This window comes from Micromys minutus, assembly GCF_963924665.1.
Source record: "Micromys minutus genome assembly, chromosome: 1".
Taxonomy (NCBI): domain Eukaryota; kingdom Metazoa; phylum Chordata; class Mammalia; order Rodentia; family Muridae; genus Micromys; species Micromys minutus.
This window is the reverse complement of record NC_137969.1, coordinates 226,127,643-226,150,223: the sequence shown is the minus strand read 5'-3', so window position 1 is coordinate 226,150,223 and position 22,581 is coordinate 226,127,643. Positions and strand designations below refer to the sequence as shown.

The following is a 22,581-nucleotide window of genomic DNA, read 5'->3' as shown; positions in this document are numbered from 1 at the left end:
CCCAGTGCTTCCAGGGACTAAACCACCAACCAAAGAGTACACATGGAGGGACCCATGGCTCCAGCTGTGTTTGTAGCAGAGGATGGCCTTGTCTGGCATCAATGTGAAGGGAGGCCTAGGGTCCTGTGAAGGCTTGATGCCCCAGTGTATTGGAAAGCTAGGACAGTGAGGCGGGAGTGGGTGGGTGAGCACCCTCATAAAAGCAGGGGGGCAGGGCGTGGGATGGGGGTGTGCGGTGGGGAAACCAGGAAGGAGGGAGATAACATTTGAAAAGTAAATAAGTGAAACAACCAATAATTTTTTTAAAAGTTCAGTTACAACTGATGAGACACTTAAAAAGTCTTCATTAGCCTGGTCCTACTTGTGCATTTAGCTTGAGAGCCAACTCCGCTTTTTAGCGGAGTTTACTGAGCCAGAAGACGCCGGTCGAGATCCAGAATATGCGAATTACAGATTTAATAATCGAGAAACCAAACTGCAGCCGGTGTACCCCGCGACCCGGAACCAAAGCTCAGCGGCCTCGACTTCCGGGGGGAGGGAGGAAGCGGGAGTGTGTTTAGACTAATCTATTGCGCTTTACCCGCGGAGGCGTATCAGGTGAGGACGTAGCACCCAAAGCCAGTACTAAGTCTACAACTTCGCCTGAGAAGTATTCAGGGCCGCGCTGGGGTCGTTCCGGAGGTAGCCAAATCGGCCGCAGCTTCTGCCATGGTTGCGCCCGCTGTGTTCCGCGCTCTGCGTAAGAACAAGACCCTTCGCTACGGAGTTCCCATGTTGGTGAGTGGCTGAGGGCGGAGCTGAGCGTGGCTGGGCCTCCGGAAGGGGAGGGCCCTCGGAATGGGCGGGCCCTCCTTGGCTGATTGGCACCTTGGTGCTGTCTTCAGGATACAGCTGACTCAGGGTCTGTGGTAGGAAGGGACTGGGAGAGATGTGAGCTTTTAGTTCACGCTCAAAAGTGTGTCTTGGGTCCCCCGTTTCCTTTCCATTCGTGAACGCGCGTGGTGTTACTATCCCCGTTCTACAGTAACTTTCCTGGGTTAGTCGTGGAGATATGGCAAGAGAACTAATCAAATGTGGAGCCCCAATAATTATGTTCATTTGTTGTTTGATCATTGATAAGTTAATTTGTTTTAGCACACTTCGATATTATATTAAGGAAAATAAACAAAAGCTTTTAAAAATGCAAGACATTTTTCTTGGTATGGTTCTTGGGACATGTACAGTTCCCAAGAACCATTTCTTTTGTATTTGAAAGGTTGGTTTTAGAAACTGTAATACTTTTTTCTTTCTTTCTTTCTTTCTTTCTTTCTTTCTTTCTTTCTTTCTTTCTTTCTTTCTTTCTTTCTTTTTCTTTCTTTCATTCTTTCTTTCTCTTTCTTTTTTATAGTTGTCTTTGCTGTATCTGGATTTTGTATTGATAATTAGGGAACTCTTCAATCTGCTTTAAGAGTTTTGGGGTAAGCATTTGTTTTTAAAATGACAGAAATTTATGTAGACAAGGCATGTCTAATATTTGTTTTCTGCAAGTCCCTCTGACGTCGAAGAACACTGATTTTAGCAATGACTTGCCATTGAGTCATTTTGGAACTATGGGAGTCAGTTTGATTTTTGTTCGAAATCATAAAACTTAACATGTTATGGAAAGAAAAAAAATCTCAGGGCATGGCTTTCTATGTAGACTTAGTACCCTGCCCAATTTTCAAAGCTAACCAGCAAGAAAGAGGCTCCTTCACAGATGGAAATTTCTTTCTTGGTCAGTTTTTAAATGGTTGTATCAGTCTTTTGAAGGCATGCTCTGGAGCTCTGTCTGGACAAAACTCTTATGCCTAATTTGTTTTCCAGATGCCCTTCCACAAGTTAAGCAAAGAGCACTTTCTATGCCCAATTTGAGAAAACCGCCTTTGAGTTCTGGGGTTCTCCTTTTCTGTTTTATAGTGCATAGTTGGGTGTGTTCTGGCACAGTAAGGAAGCCTCCAGTCACGTAGCAAAAGCAAGTTCTTCAGATGAAGTTATTTATTATGACCTTTTTACCTTATAGATGTATGGCTATCCATTTTTGTTTGCTTCATGCACACACACACACACACACACACACACACACACACACACACCCTTGTATTTATGCAAAATAGCTTTCTTTTAATTTAAAATTAATATATATTTTGAGTCTTTCATATGTAAGCACTGTGTTTACATCCTTTTCATCTCTACCTCTCCCCTTCCAATTCCAACTTCTCCTGTGATTTCTTTCTCCCTTTCAATTTCATGACTTTTTCTTTATTATTGTTACATGTTAAATACACACACACACACACACACACATAATTACATACCACATGTATGTATAAAAGCAGACATTTTGATTTGGTCTTATGTATCCCAATTAGCATTTTAAAAAAGTAGCTAAGAATATTTTATATGCATAATTGTTACATCTAAACTTTTATTGTGGCTGCTATTTAGCTAGAAATTATGGGGGTTAATGAAGGGCCTTAAAACCTGAGAGATGAATCTCTAGATTGTAAGAGAGGAAACAGGAGGAGAGAATGTTCTTAGAAGAAAAGCACTAAGGTAAGGGAGATGCTTAAGTGGCTCCTCTAATTGAGTCACTGACCTAGTGAACAGAGAGACTCTAAGTCTAATGCTGTTTTTTGATGTTTATTTTGTTTTGCTTTTCAGCCGTCAGCCTGTGTAAGCTCGTGCACGCATAGGTGCACATCACAGATGCTCTCCCCATTTATTACCTTCTGAGTTTATTTAGTTTTCTTTTTTATCTTTCTTTTTGTCAGAAATTTTTAAGTAACAACAGTGAAGTTTGGTTGCTTTTATGAACCTCAGATTTTAAATTTATATTCTATGTTTTTATGCTTTTTCTATTTAATTATTTAAGTAGTGATATGAGATCAAGCCTTTTGCCCCTAATAGCTTAGCTTATTCATTTCTGATGTGAGAATTGTAATCAGCTCACTCTTTGGTAAAACAGCAGTAGCAGTTTGGAAGCTCTCTGAAAGGTTTTTTGTATACAGAAAAATGTAGCATATGCTACAAGACTCCTTTATAATTTGTTAAAAAAAATAAAAGGCGGTGTTTACAAATTTTGCAAAGTTATAAAGTTGAAAGAAATTTTAAAGACAAGGCCAGAGTTTTATTCCCAGGGGTACCCTATGTAGTTACAGTATTAAAGACTCAAGGGATGATTAAGAGGACTTGCTGCCCTTTCAGAGAACCAGAGTTTCTCAGCAGCTGTATCTGGCTGCTCATGACTGCCTATAATATAACTCCTGCTCCAGAGTATCTGATGTCCTCTTCCGACCTCCACGGTCACCAGTTTGTACTGGCACATAAATAGACACATATATGCACATGTACACATATGCATGCATGCACAAATACTAAAATAAATCTTAACTAATTTTATAGATTCTAGGTGATCAAAGGCATCTCATGAATCAAATAGCACTCAGAGCCCAAAGAGGTTCAAAGACTTCTGTCCTGCTACATTGGCAGTAAATATTTATAGACAAACAAATAAACAAACAAACAAACAACCCCCCCCAAACCCTACAAAAATAACTTAATTGGATAGAGTTAGACATTTGTGTTTATTTTGACTTGGTCTGATCAGTTAGTTGATCAGATCTGTTTGTTTACCTTCTAAGGTTACATAAATCTCTAAAGGCATTTAAGTACAGAGACAGCTTCACTCCAAACTACTTAACAGTAGGCTATCATTCAGGGGTGTGCTTTTATTTCCTCTTGAGTTTGGAAGAAGGGGAATCAGAAGTTCAAGGTGATCCTCAGGCACATACCAAGTTCAAGGCCATGTTGGTTAATGAGACACTGTGCCTTAGTTGGTTTCTATTCTGAAGAGACACCATGGCCATGCCAACTCTTACAAAGGAAAACGTTTCCTTTTAGGGCTGGCGTACAGGTTAGAGGTTTAGTCCATTGTCTTCATGGAGAGGAACACAGTGGCGGGCCAGCAAACATGCTGCTGGGGAAATAATTGGGAAAAATTCTACATCTACAGGAAGAGAGAGCTATCTGGGCTCTGACACCTCAAAGGCCACCCCCAGTGATATCCTTTCTCCATCAAGGCCACACTTCCTAATCCTTTCAAGTAGTGCCAATTCCTGATTACTAAGCAATAATTCAAATATATGAGCCTATGGGGGCATTCTGACTCAAATTAACACACTCTGTCTCAAAAAAATGTAAATGAGAAAAGTCAAATACATAGATAGTATTGATTTATCACATTCAATTGCGATCTTGTAATTTTTCCAAGATAGTGTAGTGGCCTCCCTTACTGACATTTCACTTGCTGCATCTTGTCTGTTGTTATCAAATAAATAAATAAATAAATAAATAAAAAGAAGGAAAGAGAAAACTCCCATGGAAAATTCCAGATGTAAGTAATTCATAAGCTTTAAATGGCATTTACTGAAATATATTATCATTGTTGTACCTTATTACTAGTTATTATTGCTAATCTTACTGTGCCTATTTTGAAAATTAAACTAGGTTATATGTATTTATGTATAGAAAAAAAGCATAGTGTATTTAGGGTTTACTAGTTGTTCAGGTTTTAGGTGTCACTGGAGTACCTTTGAAGGTAATCCCCACTACATCTGCTTTTTAAAAAATGAGTAATAATTTTCTAGGAAAAATAATGTAGTGGTTGTTTTTAGTCTGCCTAAGGCATTGTTAACTGAATGTAGCTGGTCAGCGTTGCCTTTCTGCTTCATGTAGCTGTTCCTCCCTTGTTTCAGCTGCTGGTTGTTGGAGGTTCCTTTGGTCTTCGTGAATTTTCCCAAATCCGATATGATGCTGTGACGATCAAGGTAGTAACTATAATTGGTGCTGAACTTGTGTAGGAGAATTACATGCTCATTTCACATAGCAATTTTAATCTGTCTTGTCTTACAAACACAGTAGCTGGTCTTTGTACCTTTTCTTGTTTAAAATATCACTAATGTGAGTCCATGGAAGTGAATTGTATCAAACATTTGTGAAAAGTTTTCTGTATTTACTTGTAATATTGCTGTTTCTCTCCCCAGATATTCTCAGATATAGTTGTATTTGGATTCTTTAGGAACCAAAGAACATGGATCAATAGTTTTTCTTCTCTAATTATAAATTAGCTATTCTAATGCCAGTGATGTTATAAGTATATTGCCATTTCTCATTAGTAACTGATACTAAAATAAAATACTTTATTATAAATGAAGGTATCTATCTTTTTATAGCATCTGTATTATTGTAGGAGTGTACTAGGACCTCCGTTTTACAGGCATGGAAACAAAGGCCCAGAAAGCTATACTGTTCTGCATATAGTCATGTGGTTATGGCAGGACAGAGCTAGGATTTTTACCCTCTGTAATTACACATTCACTCTCAAATTTGTGCTGTATGTTACATAAGAAGTCTGATTCATTAATTGAAAAATGTGCTGTAATTTGGGGAGAGGGAGCACATACCTGATATTTGAAGGCTTTTCTAAGTAATATATAATGTGTCATTATATGCCAGTCATTATATGCTAGAACAAGCATTGTTCACTGGTAATGGGACCCTCCATTGATGCACTACACTAAGTACTATGACTAAGTATGTCGTTTGTGAATAGGACAGTCTTTGACTTGCCTATCTGTTGTGCTTTGTAATAAGAGAGTACTAACTTAATATTTAATGTAAATATTATGACCCTATCTTCGAGATCAGATAATGAAAATAAGAATAATCATAATAGTAGTGCTGATCTGATTCAGACATCACTGGAAAAGAAAGCTAAGTAATCATGCTACTTTAATGACAGATGAAAAGGACATATGCAACTAGATTAGGGAGTTAAATAACCAAAACAGCAGGCTTCACAATATGCAAATGCAGTTGGGTGTATTGGATATGGGGATGAAAATACATAAAAAGACTGATTCCCACATGTCCAGGAAGAAACGAGCAAGGACTCACCAATCAGTTTTAAATTGGTTCATCTTAAAACACCAATACTTAACCTCAAATAGTAAATGTTGAGTTAGCTCATGCATACACCACTTACTTATCATATTATTTATTTGACTGTTCTACGAAACTTATTAAAATTTTATTTTTCCAATTTACAAGGTGGAACTAAATATAACCTAGTGGGGACCAACAGGGGAAGTTCTGTTACTAGACATGTTTTTACTCAACAGGAACACATTTGGTCTTATTCAGTCTTATCAAGAGTCTTGCTTTCTATTATTTTATACACAGTGATAGCTTGACCTCAGGATCAAACTGAGTGACAGAGCACTTGGCTAATATCCAGCAAACCCTGGGTTTGACCTTCAGCACAGTGAGGGAGGAGGAAAGGGATTGATGTTGAATCATGGAAACAGAAATGTTTCCCTTAACTCTTAGGTGTTCTAATGTGGAAAAACCTGGCATCTCAAACTGTCATTTGGATTCTTTGAAGATTTTAAGCAAAACCATGGAATATATAAAACAAAAGATTGATGTTTTATAAAATTTTGTTTGTTTGTTTTTACCTCAGTTTTTTTTTTTCTGCTTCCTACATGGGTCTTTAGGATTCATAAAGTGTACTATTGAACTATGCTTACGTTCATGAGCTATAGAGTGTACTATTAAACTGTGTGTAAGTTCATGGCCTGTATGCACTGCAGCATATACGATTAATACTTAACTCTTTTTGTGTATATATCATCCCTGGATTCTCTCTACTGTTTTGTTTTATGGAGTTTAGAATATCAGAATTTGGTAATTTCTAATTTAGTAATTCCTTTGGGAGAGATAAACCCTGACACATGTTATTTGCTTTCTGCTTTTGTTTGTAGCCCTGGGGGTGATTTCTCTAGCCCCCAGTAGCAACATCTTCCTGTTTTCCAACCTTGTCTCCTCTTCTTTTTAAACTAACATATAAGCGGTACAAAGTAACAGGCTTCATTATGACATTTCCATACATGTATGTAATGTGCTTTGATAATATTCTCTCCCCGTGTCTTAGTTTGGGATTTACTCTTGTAAAGAGACATTATGGCCGAGGCACCTTATAAAGGACAACATTTAATTGGGGCTGGCTTATAGTTTCAGAGGCTCAGTTCATTATCATTATGACTGGGAGCACTGCATTGTGTTGTCAGAAATGGTGTAGAGGATCTGAGAGTTGTACATCTTGATACAAAGGCTGCCAGGAGAGGACTTTCACACTGGGTGGAGCTTCAGCATGGAACCTTAAAGCCCACGTCCACAGTGACAAATTTCCTCCAATAAGGTCACATCTACTCCAATAAGGCCACACCTCCTAATAGTGCCACTTCCTATGGGGCAAGTATATTCAAACCACCACACTCCTAATACCCTTTCTTATCTCCCACTTGTTCCTCTCTTTGTTACCAATGCACATTTCTAATAATCCCCTTTTAACTTTCTCTAATTTTTTATTTATAATTTTCATATATGAGAACAACTATGAAATAGCTGGTTGTAACACTAGCCCTTGGTTATGATTTTATACTTGTTGCAGGCTTGTTGAGTACAGTGGAGGGAAAATGAATTTCAACTCCAATTCTCAGCTCTTAGGAAACCCTAAACTGAAGACTTAATTGAGTTATTTATTTATTTATTTATTTAATTTTGTTTTAAATCTTACTTTGAATAAAAAAATAGAAGAATGAGAGCAAAGCTTACGGAAGTGTTATACAGTTGGATAAAGAAACGGCACATGACTAATAGCACTGATACAGTTCTGGGAGCTCAGGTACACAAGCGTTGGGAATTTTAGATCTACTTGTCATAGTTTCTCCTTTTTTGATTTGTTACATTTGTCTCTATATATTATTCTAGTGGAATTCTGGGACTAACCCCCTGGCTCATCACCTTGTTCATAGCCTCTGTTAAGTCACTCATACTCAGCAGGTCTATGTACCATGTCTTGTTTATTTCACTATTTTAAAAAAAGATTTATTATTTATTTCATGTATGTGGGTACACTGTCGCTGTCTTCAGACACTCTAGAAGAGGGCATCAGATCCCATTACAGATGGTTGTGAGCCACCATGTGGTTGCTGGGATTTGAACTTAGGACCTCTGGAAGAGCAGGCAGTGCTCCTAACCACTGAGCCATCTCTCCAGGCCTTATTTCACCAGTTACATTCTTGTCACAGACAAGTAATAGACATGAATTTGAATGTGCCATTATGGAACCCTAAATTTCTAACTTTATTTGGTTTGTGGAAAAGGTTCTTTTATTTTCAAGTACATTATATAGTATCATTTTAAATATTTTTATACAACAAAATCTACATTGGTGGTGGGTGAATAATGTTGCCTCTGGAGGCAAAGGGCCAATGCTTAACACCAATACATGTGTCCTTCACAAGTTATTCAACTTCCTGTGTCCTGCTTTCAATGCATATAGTAATGATGATGAAATCTATGTTTATTTATAAGTCTTGTGAGCATTAAACAGTATATATGCATGTCAAATGCCTAGTAGATAATTCCTCAATGGATATCAGTGGCTGGAGTTATGTATTAGTTACTGTTGTGAGTTAATTCTCACAGTTGATATTAGAGATTTTGACATATGCTTTAAATAGGCTGAACTTTCTTATCTACTTTTCCTTTGACTTTGCTTGTTTGTTTGACCAGGGTCTCACTGTGTCCTTGGCTGGCCTAGGACTCATGAGAGCAGACCGGCCTCAGATTCATAGAGATCTCCTATTTCTGCCTCTTTAGTGCTGGGATTAAAGGCATGTGCCACCAGGCTCAGCTCTCCTATGACATTTTTTTTATTATATAATCCCTCTCCTTTTTTATTGGTTATTTTATTTACATTTGAAATGTTGTCTCACTTCCTGTTCTCCCCTCTGCAAATCCTCCATCCTCTAGGGGGTGCTCCTCCAACCTACCCACCCAGTCCTGCCTTACTGCTCTAGCATCCCTCTATGCTGGGGCATCAAGCCTCCACAGGACCAAGGGCCTTTCTTCCCATTCCAGAAAAGGGTATCTGTATAGCAGAAGCCATGGACCCTCTCATGTGTACTCTTTGGTTGGTGGTTTAGTACCTGGGAGTTCTGGGAGGAGGGGTCTAGTTAGTTGATATTGTCCTTTTGTTCTTCCTATAGGATTGCAAACCCTTTCAGCTCCTTCAGTCCTTCTCCTAACTCTTCCATTGAGGTCCCTGGGATCAGTCTGATGGTTGGCTGTATCTGCATCTGTATTAGTCAGGTGCTGGCAGAGCCTCTCAGAGGACAGCTATACCAGGCTTCTGTCAGCAAGCACTTTTTTGTATCAGCAATAGTGTCAGAGTTTGGTGTCTTCAAATGGCATGAATTCTATTTGGAGTGGTCTCCGGATGGCTGTTCCTTCAGTCTTTGCTCTCCTATGACTTTTAAAAGTAAAAAATGAAAAAAAATTAAAGAGAAAAATGAATGTAAAATAATTAAATGATGTATCTTTTTTTTCTTTTCTACAGATTGATCCTGAATTGGAGAAAAAATTGAAAGTGAATAAAATAACTTTAGAGTCAGAGTATGAGGTATAGTATGTTAATATTCTATGTTTTGTAACATTCTCATTAGTCATGACTGGTTCTGTTCCTCAAGATAAATTAATAGTGAAGAAAAAATAAATTTAATCTGAATTTGCAGTATTTGGTAAATTATCTTAAATTTGGAACCTAAAAAATGTGCTTGGGAGTTTTTTAGGTAAGCTTCACTAGTACAGTGCTTCAGATCTGTAAGCTTTTTGTTGTCTGTTTTGTTTGGTAAAAGAATCTGAAGAAAAGCTCTGTTGCTTCCTATGCCCAGTAACTCAGTAACTCAGTAGGCCTCATTTTTTAAGTGCCCCCCAACACACAGACACACGCACCCCTGCATGCATGCACGCACACAAGAGTGTTTCAGGGTTTTGTTTTAAATTTGGTGCTGTGAGTCAAAAGTAAGTTTTGTTCTTGATTGTCTTAGCTGGATGTCAGGGTAGCAAGAGAATCCTGACAGGAGGTGTGTACTTGGCAGGGTTGGAGACTGTCTTAGTTAGGATTTCTATTCCTGCACAAAACATCATGACCAAGAAGAAAGTTGGGGAGGAAAGGGTTTATTCAGCTTACACTGGCTGGTTTTGTGTCAGCTTGACACAAGCTGGAGTTAATCACAAAGAAAGGAGCTCAGTTGAGGAAATGCCTCCATGAGATCCAGCTGTAAGGCATTTTCTCAACTAGTGATCAAGGTGGGAGGGCCCAGTCCATTGTGGGTGGTGCCATCCCTGGGCTGGTAGACCTGGGTTCTGTAAGAAAGCAGGCTGAGCAAGCCAGGGTAAACAAGCCAGTAAGCAGCATCCCTCCATGGCCTCTGCATCAGCTCCTGCTTCCTGACCTGTTTGAGTTCCAGTCCTGACTTCCTTTGGTGATGAACAGCAATGTGGAAAGTGTAAGCTGAATAAACCCTTCCCTCTTGAACTCGCCTTTTGCATCTTGGTCATGATGTTTTGTGCAGGAATAGAAATCTTGACTAAGACACCTCTGAACCTGTAAGCCAGCCCCAATTAAATGTTTTTATAAGAGTTGTCTTGGTAATGGTGTCTGTTCACAGAAGTAAAACCCTAAGACACCAAAGCACTAGGATTGCTGGTAGTTCAAAGCCTACTTAGGCTACATAGTGAGTTCAAGGATAGCCTGGGCTATATAGACTCTGTCTCAAAAAAACAAACAAACAAAAAACCCAAGAAATAAACTAAAGGGTTTTTCAGTTCCTTTAGATAACTAGTTCTCAACCTGTGTGTTGTAACCCCTTTAAGATCAATGGAAATATCAGATATTTATATTACTGCTCATAACAGTACCAAAATTACAGTTAGGAAGTAGCAACAAAAAAATCATTTTATGATTGAGGGATCACCACAATATGAGGGACTATAACAAAGGGTTGTGGCATTTGGAATATTGAGAACTGCTTTAGATAATTTCATAGCCATACTTGAAAGTGTTTATGCTAAATTAGTAGCATTTTGTACATACATATGTATTTAACACACACTCCTAACTTTTCAAGAAAAATGCTTTCACTTCCTGTTTTCCCATCCTTTGTTGAAAGTTTGGACTGTCTGGTTGAGGAAATGAGCACCGTGCAGACAGTTGGTGCTGTGGAGGCTTCTCTGGGAATCGATTTTCTGTGCATTTCTTTTAGGAATCATGAAAGTTCAGAGCTGAATATAGAATATTTTGTCTTGCCTTTTAGCAATCACTTTTATCACTTTTAAGATAGACAACACCACAGTGGCCTGTGCTACTTGGCAAAGATTGTATAGTTATTTAGTAAAAGAGTTAATACTTTGTATCTAAACATCAAGGAAAACATACTCCACTTTTGGATATAAATTACCCATTGATCTCATAGCATGTTTTCTTCCCTCAGTTATTTCAGAACAGAAGCGGGTATATAAAAGTCACTATTGGAGAGGATAAAAGAGCTCTTCTGTCCACCCCTTACCCCCAGCTTCCTCCCTGTGCTTGAGACATTTAATACTAAGGGAAACTATGGTGCGTCAGAGTATAGTTGAATGCTTCTGCCTAGGATGAGTACTTTTCCTCAGATTACCTAAGGGGAATGACTTCATTCTGAAGCCCAGTGTAATTTTCCTGGTTGTAGAACAAGGTGCTTTGGTTGTCTTCTTCCTTGTGAAGATGTCAGGGTCTGCACCTTAGTTCTTCTCTTTTCCACCGTGAGCCACAGCAGCCTTTCAGCTGTTGCTACACTAGAACAGCTTCACGTTTACTCGTTTTCCACTCTCTCCTTTATCTGTGCTCTTAGAAACAGAGTTTAAACTCCTTCTGCCACAATGAGCTTATTACAGGAGAGGTAGATATAGCATCCCTCTGTAGCAAGCAAGTAAAGTTCTAAATGCAGGAAGTCCCTGAGGTTGCTTTTCCTTGACTTAGTGATAAGTCAAAGTCACTGAGCTTTTGAACTAATATGTTTAACTTTGTGGCTCTGTAGAAAATAAAGGACTCTACTTTTGAAAACTGGAAGAATATTCGAGGTCCGAGGCCTTGGGAAGATCCTCAACTCCTCCAAGGACGAAACCCAGAAACTCTTAAGCCTAAGACAACCTGACTGTGCTCAGTTTTTGTTTTGTTTTTTCTAATGAAATGCTCTCACTTCAATCTGTAAGAAGAAGATCTAAGAAACCTGAATATGAATAATATGATGTCAGAAAATTTTGATTAAAAAGTCAAATATAAGTCTGTATGCTTTTCAGTCAGTCTACTGCAAATGAAAATAGTAGTGTTGAACATAAACACACACACACACCACTACATGACGTGTGACGACTGCTCTTATAACATGCCATGCATTCTACTTTCCTACTACCCACTCATACGCTTTTTTCCAGTCACAGAACATTTTTGCTACCTCAGTTTGGTTTCTGATGAAAATCCTAGGCTTACATCCAGATTTTCCCAATAAAATTGTGACTTTATGTTAAGCCTACAGTGATCATAATTTAGTAATGGTCTTGTGTTTTGTTCCTAATACATTACAAATCAGCCTTCAAAACCTGTTCATATGCAGTGCATGATGGTAAGAAGCTGTGACATTTTGTTGAGGTTATCAAATGGCTGTGTATGCATTAGCATAGTTTGGGAGTTGGTTCTAGTTTGTTTGTTAGATCTGCTGTCGTCTAATCCTTAAGCAGAATGGTAGGAACAGTAAGTGTTTTGTTTTTAAAACGAATAGCTCATTTTCTTCTTTTGCCTCTGTTTAGGCAGCCTCCATTCTCTACCCTATTTAATCTTAATTCTGAATTCTAAATCCCTGAAGTTTTAGCTGAAATATTCCCACTATAACTATCCTAGATGTTATTCCCCACTTTCCCCCAGTCAGTTTAAATTAATTTCAACACATTAATTTTAGTAATATTAGAATATTACTTAATGTATAATTACAAACTGACTTCAAAGTTAGTAGCTTAGTTAGTTTTCTGTTGCTGTGATAAAACACTGCACAAAGCAGCTTGTAAAATAAAGGGTTTGTTTTGCTTACAGTATCAGTCAGTGACTGATGCAGAGGCCATGAAGGAACATGGCTTCCTGGCTTGCTCTCCATAGCTTAACTTCCTTTCTTATACAACCCAGGATCACTCAGTAGCACCACCCACAATGAGCACTCAAGAAAATTACCTGTAGACTTGCCTACAAGTCAACCATATAGAAATATTTTCTGGATTATGATTCCTTCTTTCCAGATGGCCCTAGTTTGTATCTAGTTGATATGAAAACCAACCATAATAATCTATCCCTTGTAATTTGACACACAAACATAGCACTTTCTAAGCCACAACCCTTCTTGTTTGTCCATGGTGTCATGCTAATATTAATATGACATTGTAAAACATTCCAACATTAAAAGTCCCACAGTCTTTACAAATTTCAACACTTTAAATGTCCAGTCTTTTAAAAATACCTAGTGTCTTTCAAACTACAAAGGCTCTTTAAATTCCAAAGTTTCTTTGAAATACCCAAAGTCTTTCTGTGGGCTCTTGTAGGGCAAAACAAGAACAAAACTAAAGACAAAAGAAGTTAGAGACTTATCGTGAGAGGGAAGAAGTAGGGCATGTACATTCACAAAATCAAAATCCAAATTCAGCAGTGTACAAAATTTGGAGCTTGATGTCTGGGCCTCTTTGGTGATCCTCCAGGCTTCTAAAGGCTCAGATAGCTAGCTTTCCTTCCTGGGAACTGCCAGCTGCAAGCCCTGCAGTTTATCTCATAGGCTGAGACCTATTCCACAGTTGTCTGTAGCTGTTCTCTTGGTGCTACTATCTCTAAAATGCTAGGGTCTCCTACTGCACTTCTGTCGGCTTCTTCTGGGCAATCTTCAAGTTCCCTGACCCTGCCACATAGTACCAAGCCTTGATTTTTTTCTCCATGACCTCCTCATTCCTACCTGGGCCTTCTACTGCAACTGAGTCTGCATTTTCACTAACGGCCTCTCTCTGCCTCCCTTGAGAGATTCCAACCCTGCTAAGAAATGTCAAGTCTCAGCTGTGTTCTATGACCCCTTCAAACCTTTAAAACCAGTATTACCTGGGTGATTGTTAACACTACCAAGTTCAGTTTCCAGCATGAAATGAAGCCTCAGCTCCTTCTGGAATGGCTTCTATATGCTGACTGAGAGGAAACACTTTTCAGAACATTTTGGCCCAATAAAGTTGATTTTCTATTTTTCCCTGACACAACATTTTTATTGGTTATTTGGGAATTTCACATAATGCACCCTTTCTAGTCTTTCTAGTCTGCTTCTAAAGGAGACCCCTTGTGACCTCCCTCCAGTCCCCATTAAGAAGAAAGAAAGAAAGAAAGGACGGAAGGAAGGAAGGAAGGAAGGAAGGAAGGAAGGAAGGAAGGAAGGAATAAAAAAACACAGGTCCAATTTGTGCTGACTATTTACTGGAGAATGGTTACCCATCCTCCTCCCCCCAGTAGCCAGCTCCTTAAAGAAAACTAAAATCCTTCCCGATCTTCACTCCTGCCAGAAGCTATTAGTTTTAGAGTGCTACACTTCAGCATTCTTAAAATTTAAAGTTTAAAAGAGTTGTCTTTGATGAGAACTTTTGATGGTTTCCTTTTTAGACTGTTACTGTTTTTAATTGGCTGGATGGTGGTGGTGTTGATGGGGTTGGGGGTTGTAACAGAAACCTTCTTTAGCTCTTTCAGCTGAGAGTCTGCAGTCATTAATACCACTGCAAAAGTAGCTTCCTTGTACTTTAGAGTTATCTGGAACATGGATTATGGATTTCCACTTGGTTTTTGGCAACTGCATAGACCATGGAAATCAACATGACCTCCAGTGGTAGTACAGACCACAGACATCAACAGGTACTCTGTTCCAGTATGGGCCATGGACACTATCATGGCCCTTGGTGGTAGCACAAACCCCAGATATCAATGTGGCCACTGGGCCATAGGCCATAGACACCAATATGTCTTTGGTAGCAGTTTGGTCTAAGAACATTACCACGGTTTCAAACAGCACAGACCACCAGCATACACATGGCCTTCAGTGGTAACACAGGTGATGGCCATTGACATGTTCTGTGGGATATAGACTTCTATATGGTTTCTGGTGAAACCTTGGACCACAGACATCCACATGGCTTCTGTTGGCATCATGGACAACAAACCTCAACATTCTCCAACATCAACTTAGACCATAAATATTAATATGGCTGTTGGTCAAAGCTTGGACCACAGGCACCTTCATGGACCTAGGAGGCAGCATAGGTCAAGGATCAATATAGTCAACCAACAGCCTAAGTCTCCCTACCTGTTTATTCTTGAAAATGGGATCTCTTCTCATTTCCCTAGGATCTTTTTTCACTAGTTTCAGGACTCCCCCAAATACCAGGACCCCAAAGTTTCAAATGTACATACATGTAACTGATTTTTGAACTGAATCATAAAGTTTCTGAACCACTCTACTTATTTTTTTCTAATAACCTGCTTTTCCTGATTTCTTTGCATCAGTATAGAATGAAATGTGCCATAAATTGCTGTCCCTTTTACAATATAAAGGAGAATTTAAGTAGTTCTTTTCATAAAGTGAAATTGCTTGCTTTTGGGGGTATTTGTTGTTAATTTCTCCCCCCACTCAAAACGACTGTAGGTTTTTTGCCAATGTTCATTTTTGCTCATAATGAGACAAAGTGTTAGTAAAAAGTGTAGGCTTACATTTTTCAAAATCTACTTTAGTAAGTATACTGAAATGTTATAACATTTCTCTTGGCCCACCACCCACAGAGGTAGGGAAAAAAAAGTTTAATAGGGCAAAGGAGAATATGGACCTGCTTAGAAATAGTTCTTTGGACTGAATTTAATCTGCATTATCAGGATATCAGGAGTTCAGTTCACATGAATCAGCAGCAGTAGCTTGATCAACTCATAAACACCAGTCATGAATCAGCAGTGGCATTTTGATCCAGAAAGAAACCATGAGACTTTGCCAGTTGGCCGGAGGCCTTGAAAGCTGCAAGAACCTGTTAGAACACCACCACCAAAAGTCCTTTGGTGCCTTTTTCTCTATGAAGTCATGACAAACAGTGATCAGCAAAGAGTGTCAGGGCAAGCCAATAGCGCATAGCATCATCAGCAAAGACCGGCATCAGCAAAGCCCAAGGAAGACCAGCAAAGAGTGGCAAGGCGAACCAATACCACACACATCATCAGCAAAGACCAGCATCAGCAAAGCCCAATAAAGACCAGCAAAGAGTGGCAAGGCGAACCAATACCACACACATCATCCACTTCTGTGAGATTACACTTACACCCTTTCTCTCAAGTGTCTGCTCTAGCAAAAAATTACATGCCTCCTTTTTAGGCAGCTTCTAGAAAAATACCATGTGTGTGTTCTCAGCAAAACATCCATGTGTCTGCTTCAGCAAAAAATTATCTCATAAGATACTATCCTTCAATCACATAACACAACTGAATCTCCAAAGAAACTAGAAAATTTTACTTTATATCCCCCTTTCTGTTTAAAAATACAAAATCTATACATAATAGAAGCAATCATAAGAACCATAAACTAGAACTTTACAAAACATCTTAAACATCTTAAATAGTCAAACAATAAAACAATCTTAAATTTCTATCAATATATAGTAATTAAAAACAACCTACCATCTTAGATAATAACAACCATAATGCATCAAATGATCAAAACTATACTTAAGGCATCAGGATAATGGTTTTTTTTTATATGTAATTGCTTTTTGCTGAGTTGGAGTAATAAGTTTTTGTATGGAGCCGAGGAGGTGGGAATGGTTTTTAAAAAGATAGCTGTAGCATTTATTGCCCAATTTCTGCATTATCCAGTTTTAGTGTTGTCTGTCAAGTCTATGTGTTGTTTGTCAAGACCCTGTGTTGACTGTCTAGTCTGTGTATTGTCTGTCAAGTCTCTGTGTGATAGACCATTTGGGCTAGCCCTTTTGAAGTTGATTTGCATGTATATTTTGGAGAAATTAGTAATTGAGACAGTCTTTGAGAGTGAATGACCTGGGCTATTTACCTTGTGAAGATGTTCATGTCTCACTGATAAGAGGTTTTCCCTGGTCAGATCTAATTTTTGTAAGTTTTATCAGTAACCATTTTTTAAAAATTCCCTCTAGATACACAAACATAACCATGTCCTCATCTTAAAACTACTGCAGGATTCCATCATAAAGATGTCAGCACATCTTTATACTATATTGTTTGACTTAGTTCCTCAGCTTTTTGTTTTGTATTGTTTTGTTTTTGATAACCCAGTGTCTCTCAGCTGCTGCTGTTCCTTTTTCACCAACATTAAGAAAATTTAGAGTTGACAAAGCATTATTTGTTTCTTGGGATTTTTTACTCTCCCTTTTTGTTTAATAAACATCTGTTTTAAGATATGGTTGGTTCTTTTTATATCTGCTTGCCCTGTGGTATTCTGTGATATTCCAGTAATCTGGTTTTATATTGTAATATGCTAAGAATTGCTTCATTTTATTAGATACATGTGCGGGAGCATTGTCAGGTTTAATTTATGCAGATATCCCCATAATTGCCATTGTTTCCAATAAATGTGTAATTACACAGCCTTTTCAGAACTTAAAGCAATTGCCCATTGAAACCCTAAGTATGTGTCAATGGTATGGTGTATATACCTTTGTTTTCCAGATTATGTAAAATGTAAAAATCCATCTGCCAAATGTCATTTTTTGGTACTTCTTAGGGTTATCAGTAGCAGGTAATGAAGTTTGGTTGTGTAGAGAACATGTAGAACATTATTTTTATTATTTTTTGGCTTGTTGCCAAGTGATGGAAAATTTTTAAACCTTTAAAAATCTTTTTTTAAATATAATATCTTTCATGAAAATTGGGAGCTTTTAACATATTTTTTAAATTAATAATTTGTCTTAGTTTTAGTTTTGTTTTCTTGTTTATTTTTTTGAGCTAGTGAACTTGTCAAACTTGTATGAGAACAAATATGAGTAATGTATGGGACTGTTTAGATGGTTTATGTGATTCTGATTTAATTTCAGCACCTAATATCTGTCTAGAAAATTGTCCATTTCATACAGATTTTCCAGTTTTGTTGAATATAGACTATTTTAGTAGGGATCTGATGATTTTTGGAATTTCCTCTGTTTCTGTTGTTATGTCTCCCTTTTCATTTCTCATTTTGCTAATTTCGATACTGTCTCTGTGCCCTCTGGTTAGTCTGGCTAAGGGTTTATCAATCTTGTTGATTTCCTCAAAGAACCAGCTCCTGGTTTTGTTGAATATTTGTATAGTTTTTTTGTTTCTACTTGGTTTATTTTAGCCCTGAGTTTGATTATTTTCTGCCATCTACTCCTCTTGGGTGTATTTGCTTCTTTTTGTTCTAGAGCTTTCAGGTGTGCTTTCAAGCTACCGGTGTATGTTCTCTCCAGCCTTCATATGACCAAGGGACTTTTCCTGTTGATGCCTGATAAGTCCATCCACTGCTGCATATGCGGCTGGAGCCATGGGTCATTCCATGTGTGCTCTTTGGTTGGTGATTTAGTCTCTGAGAACTATGGGGGCTCTGGTTGTTGATATTGTTGTTCTTCCTCTGAAGTCACACACCCTATCAGCTCCTTCACTCCGTTCTCTAATTCCTCCATTGGAGACTCCATTCTAGGTCCAATACACCTTTGTATTTGTCATGTTTTGGTAGAGTCTCTCAGGAGACAGCTGAATCAGGCTCTTGTCAGCATGCACCTCTTGGCCTCCACAATATTGTCTGGGTTTGGTGTCTGTATATGGGATGGATTCCCAGCTGGGGCAGTCTCTGGGTGGTCTCCTTCAATCTCAGATTTTTTTCTTTGTCTCCATATTTCCTCCTATGAGTATTTTTGTTCCCCTTCTAAGGAGGACTAAAGCATCCACACTTTGGTTTTCCTTCTTCTTGAGATTCATGTGGTCTGTGAGTGGGATTATTGGTATTCCAAGCTCTTTTTCTAATAACTACTTATCAGTGAGTGCATACCTTGTGTGTTCTTTTGTGATTGAGTTACTTGGGATGATATATTTTAGATCCATCCATTTACCTAAGAATTTCATGTAGTAATTTTTTTAATAGCTGACTAGAACTGCTTTGTGTAAATGTACTACCCTGCCATTACTCTAGCCTGTCCACCTCAATAGGGACACCAAACTAGCTGGAAAAAATGTGGAGCAGTTGTGAATTTCAAAGACACAGGCTACAGTTCCAGGCGGGATTTATACGGGAGTTACAGTATGAGAAGCCATCTTGGGTCTTACCATAGGGATCTTACATTTTCTGATACACAAATAGATGACTTCAGTCTTGATGATGATCCTATAAGAATTCCTAAAATTATATCAGTAATTATTAAGCTCTTCCATTGTGGGACTGCTATTATGTCCTTTTCTGATAGTCAAAATTATAATGAGAACTCTGTCAGTCTCCCATATGCCACCAGTTAATTGTTCTTAGATAGTAACCAGACTTTCTCCTTCTTAAAGCACATTTCAAGAGGTTGTAAACTAATTAACCAAAGATCATAAAAATGGAACTAACAATTTATTTATAGGTGATAAGATAGAAGATAAAATATTAACTGGATTTATCTATACAAAACCACTAATATCTTAGTTATGGTTTTAAACTTTCAGTGAACCTGTGGAATCATGCCAGGTGATGGATGTTTAGCCAGATAATTACTCCTAATAGACATGCATGTAAACATTCTCTGTTACAAACTTCTATTTCAATTTATGATTTGATTTTTTGTGTGAAATTGTGATGAACTTTTAGACATGTGATTATATATTCTAAAAGATGTATAAGTGCTGAGGACAAAGAGATGAGAGAAGAATTTTTTTCTTTAGTAGAAATTTTTGCCTTACCCAGCTTAGAGAAGAATTTTTCCACTTCCCCTACTTAGAAGAATATCTCTCCATGCCCCAGCTGAGGATCTTTCAGTTTTCCCTTAGATAGCTTCTATAGGAAACTTTTTACAACTTAGTAAAAACACTAAAATCACTTTTCTAAGTGTCCTTTTTTCTTCCTGCAATTTCTGACTAGCAGGCTGAAAGTTAGAGCTGTGCAGTTACTGCTGAGACAGTACAAAAGCTTTTTACTTAATCCTTTGCTGTTTAAGAAAGAGGTGCTAAGTGCCAGAGACTGCAGTTTCTGGCCTCAGAAGATCACAAAAGAAAGGTCAGGTGCAGTAGCATAGTAACTTAGCCATAAATAAGTAAACTTTTTCTTATGAGACAGAATTCCTAAATATCTTGAAAGACAAAGTCTTACCCTCTGCCAACCCTTTCTCTCTCCTCTGCCTCATGAACCAACGAGAAAAAGGATCCCTGCTGGGGTAGGACCCGGGGGGCATTGAAAGATCTTTGGAAGATCTTCTGCAGAATCTATAGGATGATGTAGTTGCATGTAGTAATGCTTTTAAGATGAATTGATTATTTCATAATTCCTAATCATGATTTTTATAGAACTTTCTAAATTGACACAAGTAATCTCAAAAACCCTATAAATAAAAGGTAAAAATAGAGTTCTGTAAACCTTCATGTCAAAAAAAGAAAAAGAAAAAACCTTCATGTGTCATGGGCTAATTGATCTAGCAGTAAAAAAAGGCTTTGAATAATTACAGTCTAATAAAACATTCCTTTTAGATTAGGAATGAGGCCACTATCTGGTAACTAAATGTCATAAACTGGGAATGGACAATTTATTGTAGGTACAAGAATAGAATTGAAATGATGAACTAGTTCATTTATACAAGAGGTAAAATTAAAAGATACCAGGCAAAGCTTATTTGTCTATTGACAAAAATGTCCTAATGTGTGACATAAAAACTATTGTTTTAAACTCATAATGAACTTGTGGAGGCAGAAAATAGATGATAATAAATGGTTAGTTAGGTACTAGTCTTAATGGACAGACATATAAACAGTTTTGCTGTAGCTCTTTAAACCTTATTAATCTATGACATGAAGTATTAGTTTAAACTTAGTATGAACTTATAGAATGTAAAAGTGCTTAGAAAACCTTGTGATCTATTCTGGAAAGGTATTAAATGCAAGAAAGACAATAAAGTGGCAGTGTAGACCTTTTCAGCTTCATTCAGTGTGCATCTCTATCTCTCTGTCTCTGTCTCTCTGTCTCTTTGTGTGTGTGTCTGTGTGTGTGTGTGTGTGTGTGTGTGTGTGTGTGTGTGTGTGAGCACACGGGCATGTGTGCATGCCTGACTTTGTTTTCTATTCTCTCAGGCTCATGAATAAGTGAAGTCTGAGTTTTTCACCTGGCTAGTGAGAGGCCTTTGAATCAAGGAGAAAAGAATCCAAGAAACTAAGTTTTCTTAATTTCCCTGCTGCTGTCAGCAGGAGTTAATTTCCAGAAACTGCCATCCTTTGGTCCCAGAGTAGGAGGAGAGGATTAAATTGCCAGAAGCCATCCACTTTTGTCCCCAGAAAGTCAAGAGACAATTAAATTGCCAGAAGTCAAAAGCTGTTGGCTCCTGCTGATGCCACCCTGGCTGCCTTCCTTGGTACTTGAATGCTGGGCTGGACCTCAGCACAGATCCTCCACTCCTCCCCACCTACCTAGCTCTGTGCCCTTCCTCTCTTGAAAACCAATAGGCAAATAAACCAGAATTTTAAAACACTAAGGAAAAAAATCCACAAGAAAACATGTTCATATACACACAAACAGACACACATACTCAGACACACACACACACACACACACACACACAGACACACACACACAGAGACACACAGACACACACACACAGAGACACACACACACACACACAGACACACACACACACACACACACAGACACACACACACACACACACAGAGACACACACACACAGACACACACACACAGAGACACACACACACACACACACAGACACACACACACACACACAGACACACACACACACACACACACACACACACACACACCAATTCAGAAGTTATTAGCAAAAGACCACGAAGAAAAAAAATTCTCAAAGTTATTTCTATAAACAATTATTCTTCCCGCATGACCCTGATAGAGGAACATCGGGTGTCTTATTAATACTTGTTTCTGGACATAATTAAATGGTCAGTTCTTTCTTCATGAAGTATATGATATATACTGTACTATATATAACACATATATGTAATGCATGTTATATATATTATTATACTTTATAATTTATGATATTGTTTATATGTGTATGTATATGCAAATATAGAATATAATTGTCCTAAACTCCCACATTTCCTTTTCCCACTTACATTTTCACAGTCAGATACGAGCTATTTTAAGTCTAATATATACTTATTTCTCCAAGTGCTTCCCACTTTTTGCTCTTCCCTGGGGCTTCCACCATAGGCTCTCCAGATCACTAGCACACAATGCTTAGATGAGCACAGCATTGTTATGTAACAGCCTCTCTCCCTTTACTTACCAGAGATTGTAAGCCTTTGCCTCACTCTGCTCTCCTCTTTCCCTGATGTCTTAGTCTTGTCTGTCACCCAGTGGACCAGATTTGGTGTGGTCC

The 22,581-nt window shown here is 38.1% G+C and overlaps 1 protein-coding gene across 1 annotated transcript; it reads left to right on the top strand.

The window, feature by feature from the left end:
- The first annotated feature begins 568 nt into the window (after nucleotides 1-568).
- Nucleotides 569-12,251, top strand: LOC308432630 (cytochrome c oxidase assembly protein COX16 homolog, mitochondrial). The gene is made up of 4 exons (XM_080932398.1): nucleotides 569-777; nucleotides 4,773-4,844; nucleotides 9,482-9,544; nucleotides 12,000-12,251. Exons 1-4 carry the CDS (start codon nucleotides 709-711, stop codon nucleotides 12,114-12,116), a joined length of 321 nt encoding a protein of 106 aa, XP_080788524.1. The 5' UTR covers nucleotides 569-708; the 3' UTR covers nucleotides 12,117-12,251.
- The last annotated feature ends 10,330 nt before the right edge of the window (nucleotides 12,252-22,581 follow it).